General features: G+C 33.2%; 1 protein-coding gene across 3 annotated transcripts; it reads right to left on the bottom strand.

The window, feature by feature from the left end:
* Positions 1–87: 87 nt before the first annotated feature.
* On the bottom strand, positions 88–13,996 carry rab4a (RAB4a, member RAS oncogene family). 3 transcript variants are annotated; one of them, XM_073833963.1, is made up of 8 exons: positions 13,877–13,996; positions 13,358–13,438; positions 13,138–13,252; positions 10,499–10,561; positions 10,179–10,333; positions 6,084–6,179; positions 5,843–5,992; positions 88–3,403 (listed from the first exon to the last, which is right to left on the bottom strand). In XM_073833963.1, the coding sequence occupies exons 1-7, from the start codon at positions 13,890–13,892 to the stop codon at positions 5,877–5,879; spliced, it is 642 nt and encodes a 213-aa protein (XP_073690064.1). In that variant the 5' UTR covers positions 13,893–13,996; the 3' UTR covers positions 88–3,403; positions 5,843–5,876. The 3 variants fall into 3 exon arrangements, with proteins under 3 accessions (XP_073690064.1, XP_073690063.1, XP_073690062.1); XM_073833962.1 differs by having other exon boundaries at positions 5,849–5,992; XM_073833961.1 differs by having other exon boundaries at positions 88–3,399; positions 5,849–5,992.
* Positions 13,997–15,740: the final 1,744 nt, after the last annotated feature.

The raw sequence follows: 15,740 nt of genomic DNA, 5'->3' as shown, positions 1-15,740 counted from the left end.
CAAAACAATTTACATGACTGCTGCATCTCTCCAGCTCACTTCCCGTCTTCCAGAATAGGCCACAATGAGTTAAACTCAGATTATAACTCAAGGTTTTTTAGGGGTTTATTTACACCATGGATATGTTGCATTTACTGGTACATATCAAACATGAAAACACAATGCATTGATGCTGCAGAGCAAATTGTCAAACAATCACATGCCTTGTTGCATGGTTTTTGTAGGGTTGCGTAGATGTACAGGCCATGAAATTTACCAGTGTCTCTTTACACCCTTAGCCAATTACTTAAAAGTGTTCAGTAATTGTCAAACAACTATAGGCATAAAATGTGATATATTGTTGTGTATTATCTACATTGTGGTAAGAGTTAGGTATAATGTAAAGAAATCTGTTTCGTAGTTTATATTGATCATTTGCGCCAACATGAATCTTTAAGTGTTAAGCAACACTTAAAGAGTCTCACATTGAAAGTCGATCTGTTATATTATTATCTGCTTTCTTTGATATAAGATGTATTATATTTTACTTGTACATTCACACTAATGGTGCATTCCATGTGGTATTGTGTCAAAACAGTACTATCATTATATAATGTAAAAAGTCACTGGTATCTGAAGCATGAAACATACAGAGCAAAAGTAATTCCAGCTGTTCATCATCAAGCATAACTTTCATTCAATGTGATGTTATTTGGTTTTTAGTAGCACTCAGGTATTTCTTGTTGTATTTTATGTAATTTATTAATGAGAAATAATGATACTGGGATATTTGTACTCTTTATATATATATATGATGTTATTGTACTAATTTTGACTAAATATTTTTAGTTCAGCATCTCTGAACAAATGTACAGGTTTTTTTTCACATCGTATCTTCATAGTGATTTATGTCATGTGCTATTAATAGTGTTGGTTTTAGTATAAGAATAATGAAGCCATAATGTTTATGAGCTACATTAATATGATTAATATCCATTCCACTGTCTGTTATAAAAGCAGTTTTGAAGGGTATTAAAGTTTAAGTGTTTAGATTCCTGCTTGTGAAACTGAGATGTGTTTAAATGTGACACGAGTTTCTTTATGAGACGGACTGGTAATGAATGTGTCAATTTTCAGTCTTAAAGATTTGGTTCACTTTGAGAATAAAACTTTCCGGATAATTTACTCACCCCATGTCATCCAAGATGTTCATGCATTTCTTTCTTCAGTCAAAAAGAAATGAAGGTTTTCGAGGAAAACCAGGATTTTTCTCCACATAATTGCAGCTTCAAAGGCCTTTACACAATCCCATCTGAGGAATAGGGGTTTTATCTAGCCTAGCGATCTGTCATTTTCTAAAAAAATAAATAAATTATTATACTTTTTAACCACAAATGCTCATCTTGCACTAGCTTGACCTCACACATTATGTAATCACGCACATGTGATGTAGACAGAAGCATTGATCCAGAGCTTACAAAGTAAAAAGCCATTTACAAAAAGGGAAAATAACAATGTTGGATGAGATTTTTTTTGAGATTGGAGGAAAAAATTACATGCAGTTTTTCGCCCTACTCTACATTTTTGACCCAAAGTACACAGACGAAGAACTAACCACTTTTCCAACGTGTTCACGTGAAATGCATTGCTAGTTCAAGACAAGCATTTGTGGTTAGAAAGTATATAAATTGTACTGAACTGTATTTCTTATAGAAAATGACAGACTGTTTCGCTATAGATAAGACCCTTATCACTTGGCTGGGATCATGTAGAAACCCTTTGAAGCTGCATTGGAGAAAACTATATGCACTACATGGAGAAAAATCCATGAATGTTTTCCTCAAAAAAACTAAATTTCTTTTCGACTGAAGAAAGAAAGACATGAACATCTTGAATGACATGGGGGTGAGTAAATTATCAGGAATTTTTCATTCTGGAAGTGAACTAATCTTTTAACATTTAATATAATGGTATATTAAAGTAAAATAAAGCATAACATTTTTCATAAGTGTATTGTGGTTGGAAAAGTAGTTCTCATGTTTGTAGGTAAGGATAGTTTGTTTACAGGCTTGCTGCTATAACATTTGGAACTCCTTTCTCTCTAATGCACAAGGCAGATTTTTATATTGCCAACTCATTACAGCATGCTATTCCTAGACATTAGGATTCTGCAATCCTGCCAAGACCTTATCCATGTGTCAGATCCAAGGAGCAATTTAAATGTCTGTCAGTGTCTCCTTATTCACTTTAACTGAATGAGAAATTTGATTTTTTATTTAATAATTTTTTGTAAAGAAACTTTTGCATGAAGAAAGATGGTCAGACACTGATTTTACAAACATTGATTTTACATTCAGCAGCCAAATACATTTGATTAGGTAAGATTTGAATCAGATCTTAATTCTTTACATCAGTGCTACAGAATTAGCCGAACTTTTTTTTGAGGTTGATGTAAAGTATAGACACTAGATGAATGACAAACTGAGGCAAATACCATTCAGTGCAGTGTTAAACATGACTATTGGTGATTTGTCCCATTTTACAGTTTTACAAACATAAAAGCTTTATATATAGACATAATGATGAGCATTATGAAGTAAGGTCCACGTGGATTTATCAATTTTTCGGTGCAAGCTTATTTTAAAACAGGGCACAAAGTAGAGAAAAAACTAAATACATTAAAAAAAAGAGAGAGAGAAAGAGAGAAAACCACAACACAAATCTATTTTCAAAAAAAAAGAAATTGATTTAAACATCAGTGTCATTTCAACAGACACCTAAAAATGGGATTGCAGCACAAAAATGCTTTACAATAAATATAGAGTATGTAACACTGATTTTGAAGCTGTTCATACTGATAATGTATTACAGTGCGATATGAAGGCTAAGTGTGCACTGGCCCTTTAAATTATAATACAAAAACTAACTTCTTGACATAAATGTCAAAAAAAGACTTGAAAAAGCAAATAAAGTGATAATGTATGATAAACTCCATTGATAAGACTTACAGGCGCGTGCCGTAAAGCAGTGATGCAGTATGCCTAAGCTATATATATGCTGTATATAGTCATTTATGAATATGTCGTAGTACTGCAACCATGAAACATGCTCCACGGTGATAATAGAAACTCTTCTCTACACAACATCTACATATGGAAGAGGGAAAGATGGGGCAGGGGCTCAGTGCAGTATTCTCAGGGTCAAGGGCCTGGTCTTTTAGCTACCCTCAGGGTTTTGGGTACCACAGATGTCTTGGCTTGGGCCCGAGGGGGGACAGTAAACATTTTTCCGGAGCCTTCTTGAGTGTCCACCGGCTTGTCAGAACAGAAGTAAAAGTAAGGTGAGGGAAACAGTCACTCCACCACGATGAGCCGTACGTCAAACTCCCGACTAATGTCCTCCTCCTCGTGTTCGCGAAACCTGCCTTGGCCAGAGGACACAGAAAAAGTGCAGGTAATCATATAGATGGTCTTCTACAAACTGAAGGAGCTGCTTCCTAATCAGCCTGGATCTTCCTCAGACACCTTGAATTTCTATTTCTAGCTCGCATTCCAAATAAGGCCCCTCAGAAACCTTGGAAAGCATTTGGGAGGATCTGGAGTTAAATATATCCATTCCCCTGACACAGTTTCTCATGTGGCTTTTGACTGATAAGAGGGTGGAGGGGATTGAAGGACTTGTTTGTCCTCAGGAGGGGGCGGAAGAAGGTGAAACATTTGGCCATTTGTATGTACGTGTGCTGCGTCATCGTCGCTCGTATGTGAGGCATGCAGAAGCAAACTTGAGCGGCGTTTGGTGGGTGTCAGTGACAAAAATAGCAGCTCTTCTTGAAGAGAGTTCCTCCCTGCTAGGGCATGCCAAATACAGTAGAGATGCTGTGGGGCGGCTATCAACATCCTTTTACAGACGACAACGAAAGGCGCTGATTTTCCAGACGCAATTTATGAAAACACTGACTAAAGCTAAAATGATGCATCATGAAGTATTTTGGTATCGCTTTACAATTCAGTTCAGTTCAGTACTAATTGATAAAACATTAGGAAACAACACTTTTTAAAGCATTTAAAGTATTTTTACTATTTAAACTGAACTAACTTCCATTTAGGGGCAATATTTGCCCCCTGGAAATGGTCCACCTTATTATTATAATCCGCATACTATGTTGACATTAATGTCAAATACTTGAATTTACCGAATTACTTTAATCAATATTTTAAACTGTTGTCAATAACAATGGACTGTTTAAAACTGTATCTAAATTATACATGTGAAAAACATAGAGCTGCAATATTATGACAAAACTCATTATTGTAGATTTCTGCTCCTTATATTGTAATAATGATTATTAATGTAGATATAGAAAATAATACATACCGTTTTTGTTTAGTTTTAAGAACGTCACAATCTGGCTTCACAGACAAACATGTCTTTCCATGAAGTTTGCCTATTCCAGCACAAGTTAGGCATAAAAACTTTGCTAAAACTTTGCAGAGCAAGTTATTGTAAGCGAATCTAAATGTAATTCCGCAATTCATTTTCACATTTAATTTTAAATCGCAACAGCTGTTTTTTGTTAGGATAGGACAATATTTGGCCAAGATACAACTATTTGAAAATCTGGAATCTGAGGGTGCAGAAAATTCTAAATATTGAGAAAATCGCCTTAAAAGTTGTCCAAATTAAGTTCTTAGTAATGCATCAAAAATTTCCAACCCTGGTATACATACTGTTCAAAAGTTTGAGGTTGATAAGATTTTTAAATGTTTTTTTGAAAGAAGTCTCTTATAGTCACCAAAGCTGAATTAAAAAACAAACAAACTATTATTTCAGTTCAAAATAACATTTTAAGTTAACATCCTTTTGTAGAGGAAAAGGGTAATGAAAAAAAAAATCAAAACTAGTAGTGAGTAGAAATCAATGCAAAATATTTAAGTTATTGGACAAATTGGGCTTCATTTAAGAAAGACCCTTTTTTTTTGCTTTTTTGTTTATATATCACCTTGAATTCTTATATGTGAACCCAACAATACATTGTATCAGTCAAAATGATCAATTTTTCTTTTATGAAATATTAATATCAAAACATAATTTTTGCTTAGTAATAAGCATTGCTAAGAACATTTGGAGGACTTTAAAGGTGATTTTCTCAATATTTAGATTTTTTTTGCACCCTCAGAACCCATTTTTTCAAATAGTTGTATCTCAGTCAAATAGTCTATCCTAACAAACCATACATCAATGGAAAGCTTATTCATTATTTATACCATTCCATTATGGCTGGTTTTGTGGTCTAGGTTCACATATTGTTAACACTTATGTGACTCAATGTAAAAAATAAACAAATAAATAAATAAATCATTTAAGAAATGAAAATATTCAGGGGAAAAGCTGAGAGAAAAATGCAAGTTTAAGCTAAAAACTAAACATTTAAAATATGATTCAATTATTGAAAAAAAACAACAAGGACACTGAACAGAAAACAACCATTACCAGACTGAACAAAACACCTAAATCTAATATGCAGGGAATGATGATCTGAGAAATGTGAACAACGGTATCTGATTAAATCTGAATGCAGCACAGCTATTTTTAGTGGATGTTGCCGTTGTGAGTGTTACAGAGTGGCAGTGGAGGAAAAACAGCACTCTACCACCCTCATGCATTCAAACTGCCACACTCACATCAGACCTTTTTAGATATCAAGTTTATAACATTAGCAGCAAGTAGAAAAATAGTATTAACGAATAATGACTGCCCATCACAATGTTAAAAAAATTGTGAAACCCCTCAGGACATCTTCTAATATTAAAAACCTAGATCTGAAAAGCAACTAGAGAGAGGACATAATGTAAACCATCTGGACCATCACCTGGTTGGTCAGCTCTCTGGGATCTGTGTTAACAGCCACACTCCTGCACACTCTCTGCTTGAGCCCGTCTGGGAGAACGCAGCTGCCGCAACGCTGCATCTCCGTACTGGATTCCTGAACCCATCCGCTCCGGGTCCAGCTCGCCTACACAAGCAAATAAAAAAAACACAGAAGCATGATTCAAATGTTTTTGTAAGCTTATAAGTAACAGCTCAAGGCACTGGTAGGTTTGTACCTGACTCTATTTTGTTAAGGATTTTCCGAGCACACTGGACAAAAGCTTCCTCCACGTTCTCCCCCGTTAGAGCACTGGTCTCCAAAAACATGAGCTCTGAAAGCAAAGATAGAAACAATTATGTCTGTTTTGTTAAATTAATAATATTCACTAAATACATTCTCAAAAAAAAGTTGAAGATTGTGATTACATTGCGAAATATTCTGTAATAGTGCTTATTTAGTATTATTTATATATTATTATAGTATTTATTACAATTTTGAAGTGGATTTTATTTTTGTATTTTCAGTTTTCATTTTAATTTTTGTTTGAGCAATTTTGTTATGTGCTTTTGTTATTTTTACTAGTTCTATTTTATATTTTTGTGTAGCTTTCTTTATATTTGTCTTTAGTCATTTTTTGTATTTTTTCATATTTTTTTTAATAGTTCATTCATTTGTTTTATTTCATTTCCAAATTTACATTTTTCATTTAATATTTATATTTTATTTTAATATTGTCTTAACGTGCAGCAAAGAGAACAATTTAAGTGGCCAAATACTCTTCAAAGATCACAGATGGAAAACTGCAGAAATCAGTTAAATATAAAATATAAAAAATAAAGGAAAACTGCACCTCCATCACAAGTCATTTCAGACACTGTTCAAGAAACAAATCATCTGCTCTAATGCAAAAACAAACTCCACCATATTAATTTACCATACTGGAACTTCAGCCAGGACTGGCTTTTATTGCCATATGAAATGAGAATTTTTTTTTTTTTTGGAGCTAGAACACATTAAAGGTTTGGTGCACATAGGGATAAAAAGTGCCCCATGTCCACATTTAAATATATCACCAGATGTTCTTTTTTGTGGACCTAATTTTACACCAAAGGTCCTAGACATCTTGTTCAGATACATGCCATCATGTTTTATATCAAATACCAACAGATAAAAAAAAGGTAAAACTGACTTTCTCAGTTAGAAATATTATAATGGGTCATGGTTAGATCTTCCATCACCACATTGATTCAAAACAAACATCAAAATCAACACAAAAACTGGCCACTGAACACAAAATCAAGATTCTGCCATAACCATCCCAATTCCCTGACCTGAATCCTATGGAAAATGAGGGGGATAAACTGAAGAAGAGTGAGCACCAACATTTGAAGGATCTGGAGAAATTCTGTATGGAGGAATAGTCTAAAATCACTTGCCATATATTCTCAAAACTCATCAGGCATGAAGGGGGAAAAATCAGAGCTGTTTTTCATGCAAATGGAAGTTGCAGAAAGTTTTGAATACAAGGGTGCCAACAATTATGGCCAGGGTGTATTAGAGAAAACCGTTTATTTCATAATATTATATTACCCCCACTTAATTTTTTTTTATTTTTAATGAAATGTTTGAATTTTGTAGATTTTTTGACTAAAGATCAACAGGAGAAACAACGCTGATTTATTTTTACAGCCTTCTTTGCCCATATTTACCAACGGTGCCAACAATTTTGTCCATGACTGTGTAAACACTACAGGTCCTTTTCAAAAAATTAGCATATTGTGATAAAGTTCATTATTTTCTGTAATGTACTGATAAACATTAGACTTTCATATATTTTAGATTCATTACACACAACTGAAGTAGTTCAAGCCTTTTACTGTTTTAATATTGATGATTTTGGCATACAGCTCATGAAAACCCAAAATTCCTATCTCAAAAAATTAGCATATTTCATCCGACCAATGAAAGAAAAGTGTTTTTAATACAAAAAAAAGTCAACCTTCAAATAATTATGTTCAGTTATGCACTCAATACTTGGTTGGGAATCCTTTTGCAGAAATGGCTGCTTCAATGCGGCGTGGCATGGAGGCAATCAGCCTGTGGCACTGCTGAGGTGTTATGGAGGCCCAGGATGCTTCGATAGCGGCCTTAAGCTCATCCAGAGTGTTGGGTCTTGCGTCTCTCAACTTTCTCTTCACAATATCCCACAGATTCTCTATGGGGTTCAGGTCAGGAGAGTCGGCAGGCCAATTGAGCACAGTAATACCATGGTCAGTAAACCATTTACCAGTGGTTTTGGCACTGTGAGCAGGTGCCAGGTCGTGCTGAAAAATGAAATCTTCATCTCCATAAAGCTTTTCAGCAGATGGAAGCATGAAGTGCTCCAAAATCTCCTGATAGCTAGCTGCACTGACCCTGCCCTTGATAAAACACAGTGGACCAACACCAGCAGCTGACCTGACACCCCAGAAAATCACTGACTGTGGGTACTTGACACTGGACTTCAGGCATTTTGGCATTTCCCTCTCCCCAGTCTTCCTCCAGACTCTGGCACCTTGATTTCCGAATGACATGCAAAATTTGCTTTCATCCGAAAAAAGTACTTTGGACCACTGAGCAACAGTCCAGTGCTGCTTCTCTGTAGCCCAGGTCAGGCGCTTCTGCCGCTGTTTCTGGTTCAAAAGTGGCTTGACCTGGCACCTGTACACGGTGCCTCTGGGTGTTTCTACTCCAGACTCAGTCCACTGCTTCCGCAGGTCCCCCAAGGTCTGGAATCGGTCCTTCTCCACAATCTTCCTCAGGGTCCGGTCACCTCTTCTCGTTGTGCAGCGTTTTCTGCCACACTTTTTCCTTCCCACAGACTTCCCACTGAGGTGCCTTGATACAGCACTCTGGGAACAGCCTCTTCGTTCAGAAATTTCTTTCTGTGTCTTACCCTCTTGCTTGAGGGTGTCAATGATGGCCTTCTGGACAGCAGTCAGGTCGGCAGTCTTACCCATGATTGTGGTTTTGAGTAATGAACCAGGCTGGGAGTTTTTAAAAGCCTCAGGAATCTTTTGCAGGTGTTTAGAGTTAATTAGTTGATTCAGATGATTAGGTTAATAGCTCGTTTAGAGAACCTTTTCATGATATGCTAATTTTTTGAGATAGGAATTTTGGGTTTTCATGAGCTGTATGCCAAAATCATCAATATTAAAACAATAAAAGGCTTGAACTACTTCAGTTGTGTGTAATGAATCTAAAATATATGAAAGTCTAATGTTTATCAGTACATTACAGAAAATAATGAACTTTATCACAATATGCTAATTTTTTGAAAAGGACCTGTATATCTACAATACTAATGAACCAACAACCAATCACTGTTTTATAAAAGCCCGTTTCCACCACTGAATAAAAAAAATAAAAAAGATTTTTTCTCTAAATTTTGACTTTTTTTTTTTCACAGAACTGTGAAATATATAAACTCGCAATTGCAAGTTATAATGTCAGAACTGCAATTCTGAGAAATAAAGTCACAACTGCGTAATATAAACTCGTAATTGCAAGAAAAAAAGTCAGAATTTTGTGATATAAACTTGCAATTTAGTGTTAAGTCAGAATTGTGAGATATAAACTCACAATTCTCTGAACAGTCATTTTTTTCTCCTCAGAACTGGACTTTATAACTTACAATTGCAAGTTTATATCTCACAATTTTGAGAAAAAGTCAGAATTGCAAGAAACAAACTCGCAATTGCGAGAAAAAAAGTCTGAATTTATAAGACTACAGACTTTATAACTTGCAATTGTGAGTTTATATGATGCAATTCTGAGAAAAAAAGTCAGAACTGTGAGATAAAAAGTCGCAATTATCTTTTTATTTTTTATTCAGTGGCAGAAATGGGTTTCCATACTGTTTAGCCTCTGAAAAAGCACATGTGATCTCAATGCAGCCAGTCCTGAGTCTAAACTGGTTCACTAGTGGGCTCTTCATGTTTATGTTAGTAATACTATCCTGTAGTGACCTCTAGTGGTACAGTCACAATATGAAAACAGATATATTGACAAATACATAATTTTGAGCTATAAACATGCTTTAAAGGCTATCAGAGGACTTGTATTTAAGCCAAAAGCACTGGTTTGAACTTAAAAGCACCTTAATGTTGGATTAGTTTATGGCAAACACAGCTTTTCCCTTCACCAGATGTTAACTGATATACTTGAGTCATGTGGATTACTTGTGGATTATTGTGATGCTTTTATCAGATGTTTTGACTCTCATTCTGACGGCACCCAGTTGTTCACTACAAATGTTACCAGCCAGGAACTGCCTGTATGACATACGCACCATTCTCTTGAGCGAAGCGTGAGGCCTCCAGAAAGGTGACTTCACGGTCAGCATCCAGATCTTTTTTATTTCCACACAGTATGATCACTATGTTCTGGCTGGCCAGCATCCTGGCATCTGTCAGCCAGTTGGTCAAAGCATTGTATGTTTCTCGACTAACATCCAGAGACAGAAAACGTGAGAAATCAATACACTTAAGGATCAACAAACGCATACCATGGTATAGCTCTAGTTAATTGTCCAAAAATATGAATATCTAAGAAAAAAAGAGCAATACACAATATTTTGCAGATGCACTGGATATACACATGTGACTTTACCTAGTGATGTCATAGACGAGAAGAGCCCCTGCTGCTCCTCTGTAGTAGCTGCGTGTTACAGACCTGAGGAGAACAAATATTAACATTAATTTTGACTGTCTGTTATCACAACTTTTTGTAGATGGTACAGAGACCATCTAAACACATGGTCTCTGTTGTGATAACAGACAGTCAAATTTAGTGATAAACCAATATATCAACCAATATATCAGCCATCAGATATTTGGTCATTTTAGTGATTACTGGCATTTGCAATTAGTTTTAGAAATTCTATTTTTCAAATAGCTTTTCAAAAGCTCAGGATTATCTTTAATGCTTTTTTTCCCAACAAAGATGCAATAAATCAACATTAATGATAATAAGAAATGTTTCTTGAGCAGCAAATCAGTATATTAGAGTGATTTCTGAAGGATATTGTGACAGTGAAGACTGGAGTAATAATGCTGAAAATTCAGCTTTGATTTAAAAAAATGTATTATATATTAAAATATATTAGATTAGAAAATGGTTATTGTAAATTGTAATAATATTTCACAATATTACCGTTTTTATTGTTTGTGAGCATAAGAGTCGCCCTTTAAAAACATTAAAATCTTATTGACCGCAAACTTTGGAATCAAATTAAGTAAATATTATGTCAAATAAATGCTTGCTTAAAGGCTGAATTGCTATTCACAAACACATTTAACTTAATAATAAATGAGGGAAAAATGCAGGGTGAGATTTATTTTTCATCTGGAATTTAATTGTGAAAAGTACTAAAATGAAGAAAGTGCTAAAACACAGACGTCCAAATGATGCTACTGACATTAAATAGAACTCTGGATTGTAAATTGGTATTATATCAGCAGTCAGCCACCCTGCCGTCTAGATAACGTCACAGAATCAATATCAATTGACCGCTAGTCAAACCACATCTGCTCACAATAGCAGGAATGTATGGATCAGACCTCCTTCAACATTAGCCAGACTGACACACTTTTTGTTTAATCTACAGCATGTTTTACTATATGGCTACAACATATTAAGTGCTATGAGGTATTAAACCTTACAATTCTGAAATAAATATGTAAGACAATGTTTTAATGCAAATTATTGTATAATAAAATGAGCTGCAGCAAACAGAGCACAACAGTGCCAAAAGCTCCTCTCGGTTCTATTTGAAGAAGCTACTATTACATAATTACATAATATTTAGCTTCAAGCTATCTTGTGATTTTTTTTATATAATTATATAACTGTACTGAAAATCAATCTATTTTCACTTTACCAATGAAAGAAATAGCTTATATAAGTAGTATCAATAGCACAGTTTTATTAGTAACTAAATCTATTGATTAGGAACACATAAATAAACTACAAATTATGAAATATTTTAAATATTTAATTAAAAATTCAATATAAATAAAATTTTAATTGTTAAAGTACTAAAATTTAAATAAAAATAAAGCTAAATTGAATATTAAATAAACTATAATATAAAAAATATAAAAAAAAATAAAAATTTACATACAATTTTAATTGAAAATAATTGTTTTCTATGTAAATATATTTTAAAATGTAATTTATTCCTGTGATACAAAGCTATATTTTCAGAATCATTACTCCAGTCAGTGCTGCTTAATATTTTTTTGGAACCTGTAATACTTTTTTCAGGATTCTTTGATCAATAAAAGGTTAAAAAGAACAGCATATATTTAAAATAGAAAGGTTTTTTAACAATATGCACTACTGTTCAAATGTTTGGGGTCTATAAAGTTTTATTCTTTCTTTTTTTGAAAGAAAATAATACTTTTATTCACCAAGAATGTGTTAAAAATAATAAAAAGAGATTTATATTTTGAATAAATGCTGTTATTTTTAACTTGTTATTCATCAAAGAATCATGAAAAAAAGAATCACAGCTTCCAAAAAAGCATTTGGCAGCACAGCTGTTTCCAACACTTATAATTCTAATAATAAATCAGCATATTAGAATGATTTCTGAAGGATCATGTGACACTTAAGACTGGAGTAACAGCCGATGAAAATTCAGCTTTGCATCACAGGAATAAATTACATTTTAAAGTATATAAAAATAAAAAAAACATTATTTTACATTGTAATAACATTTTGCAATATTACTGTTTTTTTTCTGTATTTTTGATCAAATAAAAGCAGCCTTGATGAGCATAAGAGAAGTCTTTAAAAAATAATTACCATCCCAAACTTTTGATATATAGATATATATATATATATATATATATATATATACACACATACATATATATATACATATACATATATACATATACATATATGTATATATATACATTGAACAAGGTGGTTTATGTGACATCAGCATATTTTATTTTAAATGCGCTGAGTTTATTTTGGCTCTAAGGAAGCTGCTGGCAAACGTTCAGTGCAAATTAAGTGAATGTTGATAGCGCTGACAAATGAATCTGTGCAAGGTACTATAAACTCCTACATGCAATCTGGACTTGAATCACTCTCTCACCAAATGCTCCACCATCTGACTGCCTGAGAACAAATCTGGAAATTATCATCATGATCTAAATCTCACAGTAGTCCTCACAAACATGGCTAGTCTAAGAGGGAAACAGTTTTAGAAATATGACACAGCCGTATGAACACACCTGAAACGCTCCTGTCCTGCTGTATCCCAGATCTGGAGCTTGACAAACTTATTGACCACACTGATTATCTTCGAGCCGAATTCAACCCCAATGGTGTGATTCGAGTCATCTTTGACTGGAGGAACAAGGAAAAGACATTATCAACAAAACAGTGACGTGTGTAACATTTCATAGATTTGTTTCTGAATGTTTCAAGGTCAGATAACAGAAACTGACATACATCTTTTTTCTATAAACTGATGAAGCAGACAAGATTTTCCAGTTCCTGCATTTCCGATCACAAGAAACTTAAACAGGAAATCTAAAGAGGAGAAAAACAAAAACAATAAAGATGTTTTGTTAAAAACTGCATAGAATTCTGATAATAAATAGGATAATATAGGAATATTACTATATCAAAACATTAATCAGACTGGAGGCTATTGACGCTAGTCATTATCTAATCTAGACATTAAAGAGATTTGTCATAACATCCAGGTTATATCCAAATAAATAACGGTCTTTCCATAGTAATTGTTACCGTCAGTACTGTTTTATTTGCTTAATCACCGATTAATACACACTTATATGAATGTCGTCGACAGATGAAACATATGGCAGACAGAACTGCTGCCTAGCTGGCACTAAACACAGCTTGCAAGCAAATACTGTGATGAATGAGCTCGGGACACCTGCTAAAATTCATGCTATGCTCTCGATAAGACGTGTGGCAGGAGAAAAGGAAAATTAGTCACCCTACCGTAAGTCTCTGACATGACTGGCGCTGTGTTTCTAGCCTGTTTATACTGTTTTTCTCTTTCAAGGCAATCAACAAGGATATCAAATAAAGGGAAATCCCTTAGATGGTTTCGCGCATCCTTGTCGGAAGTTTGTGAAGCAGCTACTTCCTGTTGAGATTTTCAAAATAAAGGTCAATGGTTCTTTGCAAAATGACACAAAATGCACGATTTTTCTATGAGTAATTTAAATAAATAAATAATTGTATTCCTGGTTATGGGTATTTTTTTATTATTTAGATTTACACTTCCAGTCAAAAGCTTTTGAACAGTAAGATTTGTAATGTTTTTTTAAGTCTCTTCTGCTCACCAAGCCTGCATTTATTTGATCAAAAGTACAGCAAAAGCAGTAACATTTTAAACATAATAACAAGTTTTATTATTTAAAATAACTGTTTTCTATTTGAATATAAATATAAAATGTAATTTATTCATGTGACTTCAAAGCTAAATTTGTACTCCAGTCATATAATCCTTCTGAAATCATTGTAATATTATAATAATAGTAATATATATGCTGCTCAAAAAACATTTATTATATTATTATTATTATTATTATTATTATGGTGAAAACATTTTTTCCGGTTTCTTTGATGAATGGGAAGTTCAGAAGAACAGCATTTATCTGAAATATAAATATTTTGTAACATCATAAATGTCTTTATCATCACTTTTGATCAGTTTTAAGCATCCTTGCTAAATAAAAGTATTAATTTCTATCATTTCTTTCACAAATAAATTCAAAATTAAATAAATAAATAAAAATACTGACTCCAATATGGTATAGTGTATAATGTTTCAAAAGCTTTTTTATTTCAGATAAATGCTGATCTATGTATCTGTCTATTCATCAAAGAATCCTGAAAAAATATTTAGCTGTTTTAAATATTGATAATAATAATAATAATAATAATAATAATAATAATAATAATAATAATAATATAAACTTTTATTTTAATTTATTAAGCAGCAAATCAAAATATTAGAATGATTTCTGAAGGAGAATTCAGCTTTGAAATCACAGGAATCAATTACATTTTAAAATGTATTCAAATAGAAAACATTATTTTAAATAGTAAACATATTTCAAAATTTTAGCTTTGCTCTACTTTGGATCAAATAAATGCAGGCTTGGTGAGCAGAAGAGAATTCTTTAAAAAAAATTAAAAATAAAAATTAAAAAAATGTACTGTTCAAAAACATTTGACTGATAGTGTATGTTTTTGGTGTATTTGACAGAAATTTAAAATACATATTTTGTGCTTTTTTTTTTATTCTTTTATACATTATTTAGATCTGGCGCCAGTTGCATAAACTTAGTCACAATGTTAAGACTGTGTCTTAAGAACTAGTTTGCCTACTAACTACCAGTTAACCAAGTGGTAATCAGTCTTACTTTTTAGATTTAAATTAGACCAATATACCATTTTATGTAACTGAATTTAAAAAGTTAAACCTTGAAGAAACAAATTGGATGACTATTAACTTTTAAGACTGGTTTAAGTATGAAACTGGCCACTGATTTAATGCAAAACTCCAAATGCTCTTAAATAACCGCTAGGGGGTGGTAGTTATTTATATGTGCAAGTTGCATCTGTTCTGAAAAGCTACACTAACTCATGATAATTTAAACCACATTTTACAGGACTGATCTCTTTGTACCTTACACAACTAATAAATTATATTTTGTTTTTATATCCACATTTTCTAATTGTGAGTGTATGTTGCCCTTACATTAACCTCAGAATCCATAATTGCAACACAGACTACACTGGTTTGATCAGGAAAATAGCGTGGTGGAGTCAAAACTGTCTAAATGAAATCAAG

This window comes from Garra rufa, chromosome 2 (assembly GCF_049309525.1).
Source record: "Garra rufa chromosome 2, GarRuf1.0, whole genome shotgun sequence".
NCBI lineage: Eukaryota > Metazoa > Chordata > Actinopteri > Cypriniformes > Cyprinidae > Garra > Garra rufa.
The sequence above is the reverse complement of the archived record's forward strand: the minus strand, read 5'-3'. Positions and strand labels throughout refer to the sequence as shown.

Bases quoted from the DNA above. Each gene is read 5' to 3' on its own strand.
- rab4a (XM_073833963.1), bottom strand. The intron at 13,253-13,357 runs GTATGTCAGTTT...TTGTTCCTCCAG, and splicing joins TCAGTTTATAGAAAAAAGAT to TCAAAGATGACTCGAATCAC. The intron at 10,562-13,137 runs GTGTGTTCATAC...TGTTCTCCTCAG, and splicing joins GCAGGACAGGAGCGTTTCAG to GTCTGTAACACGCAGCTACT.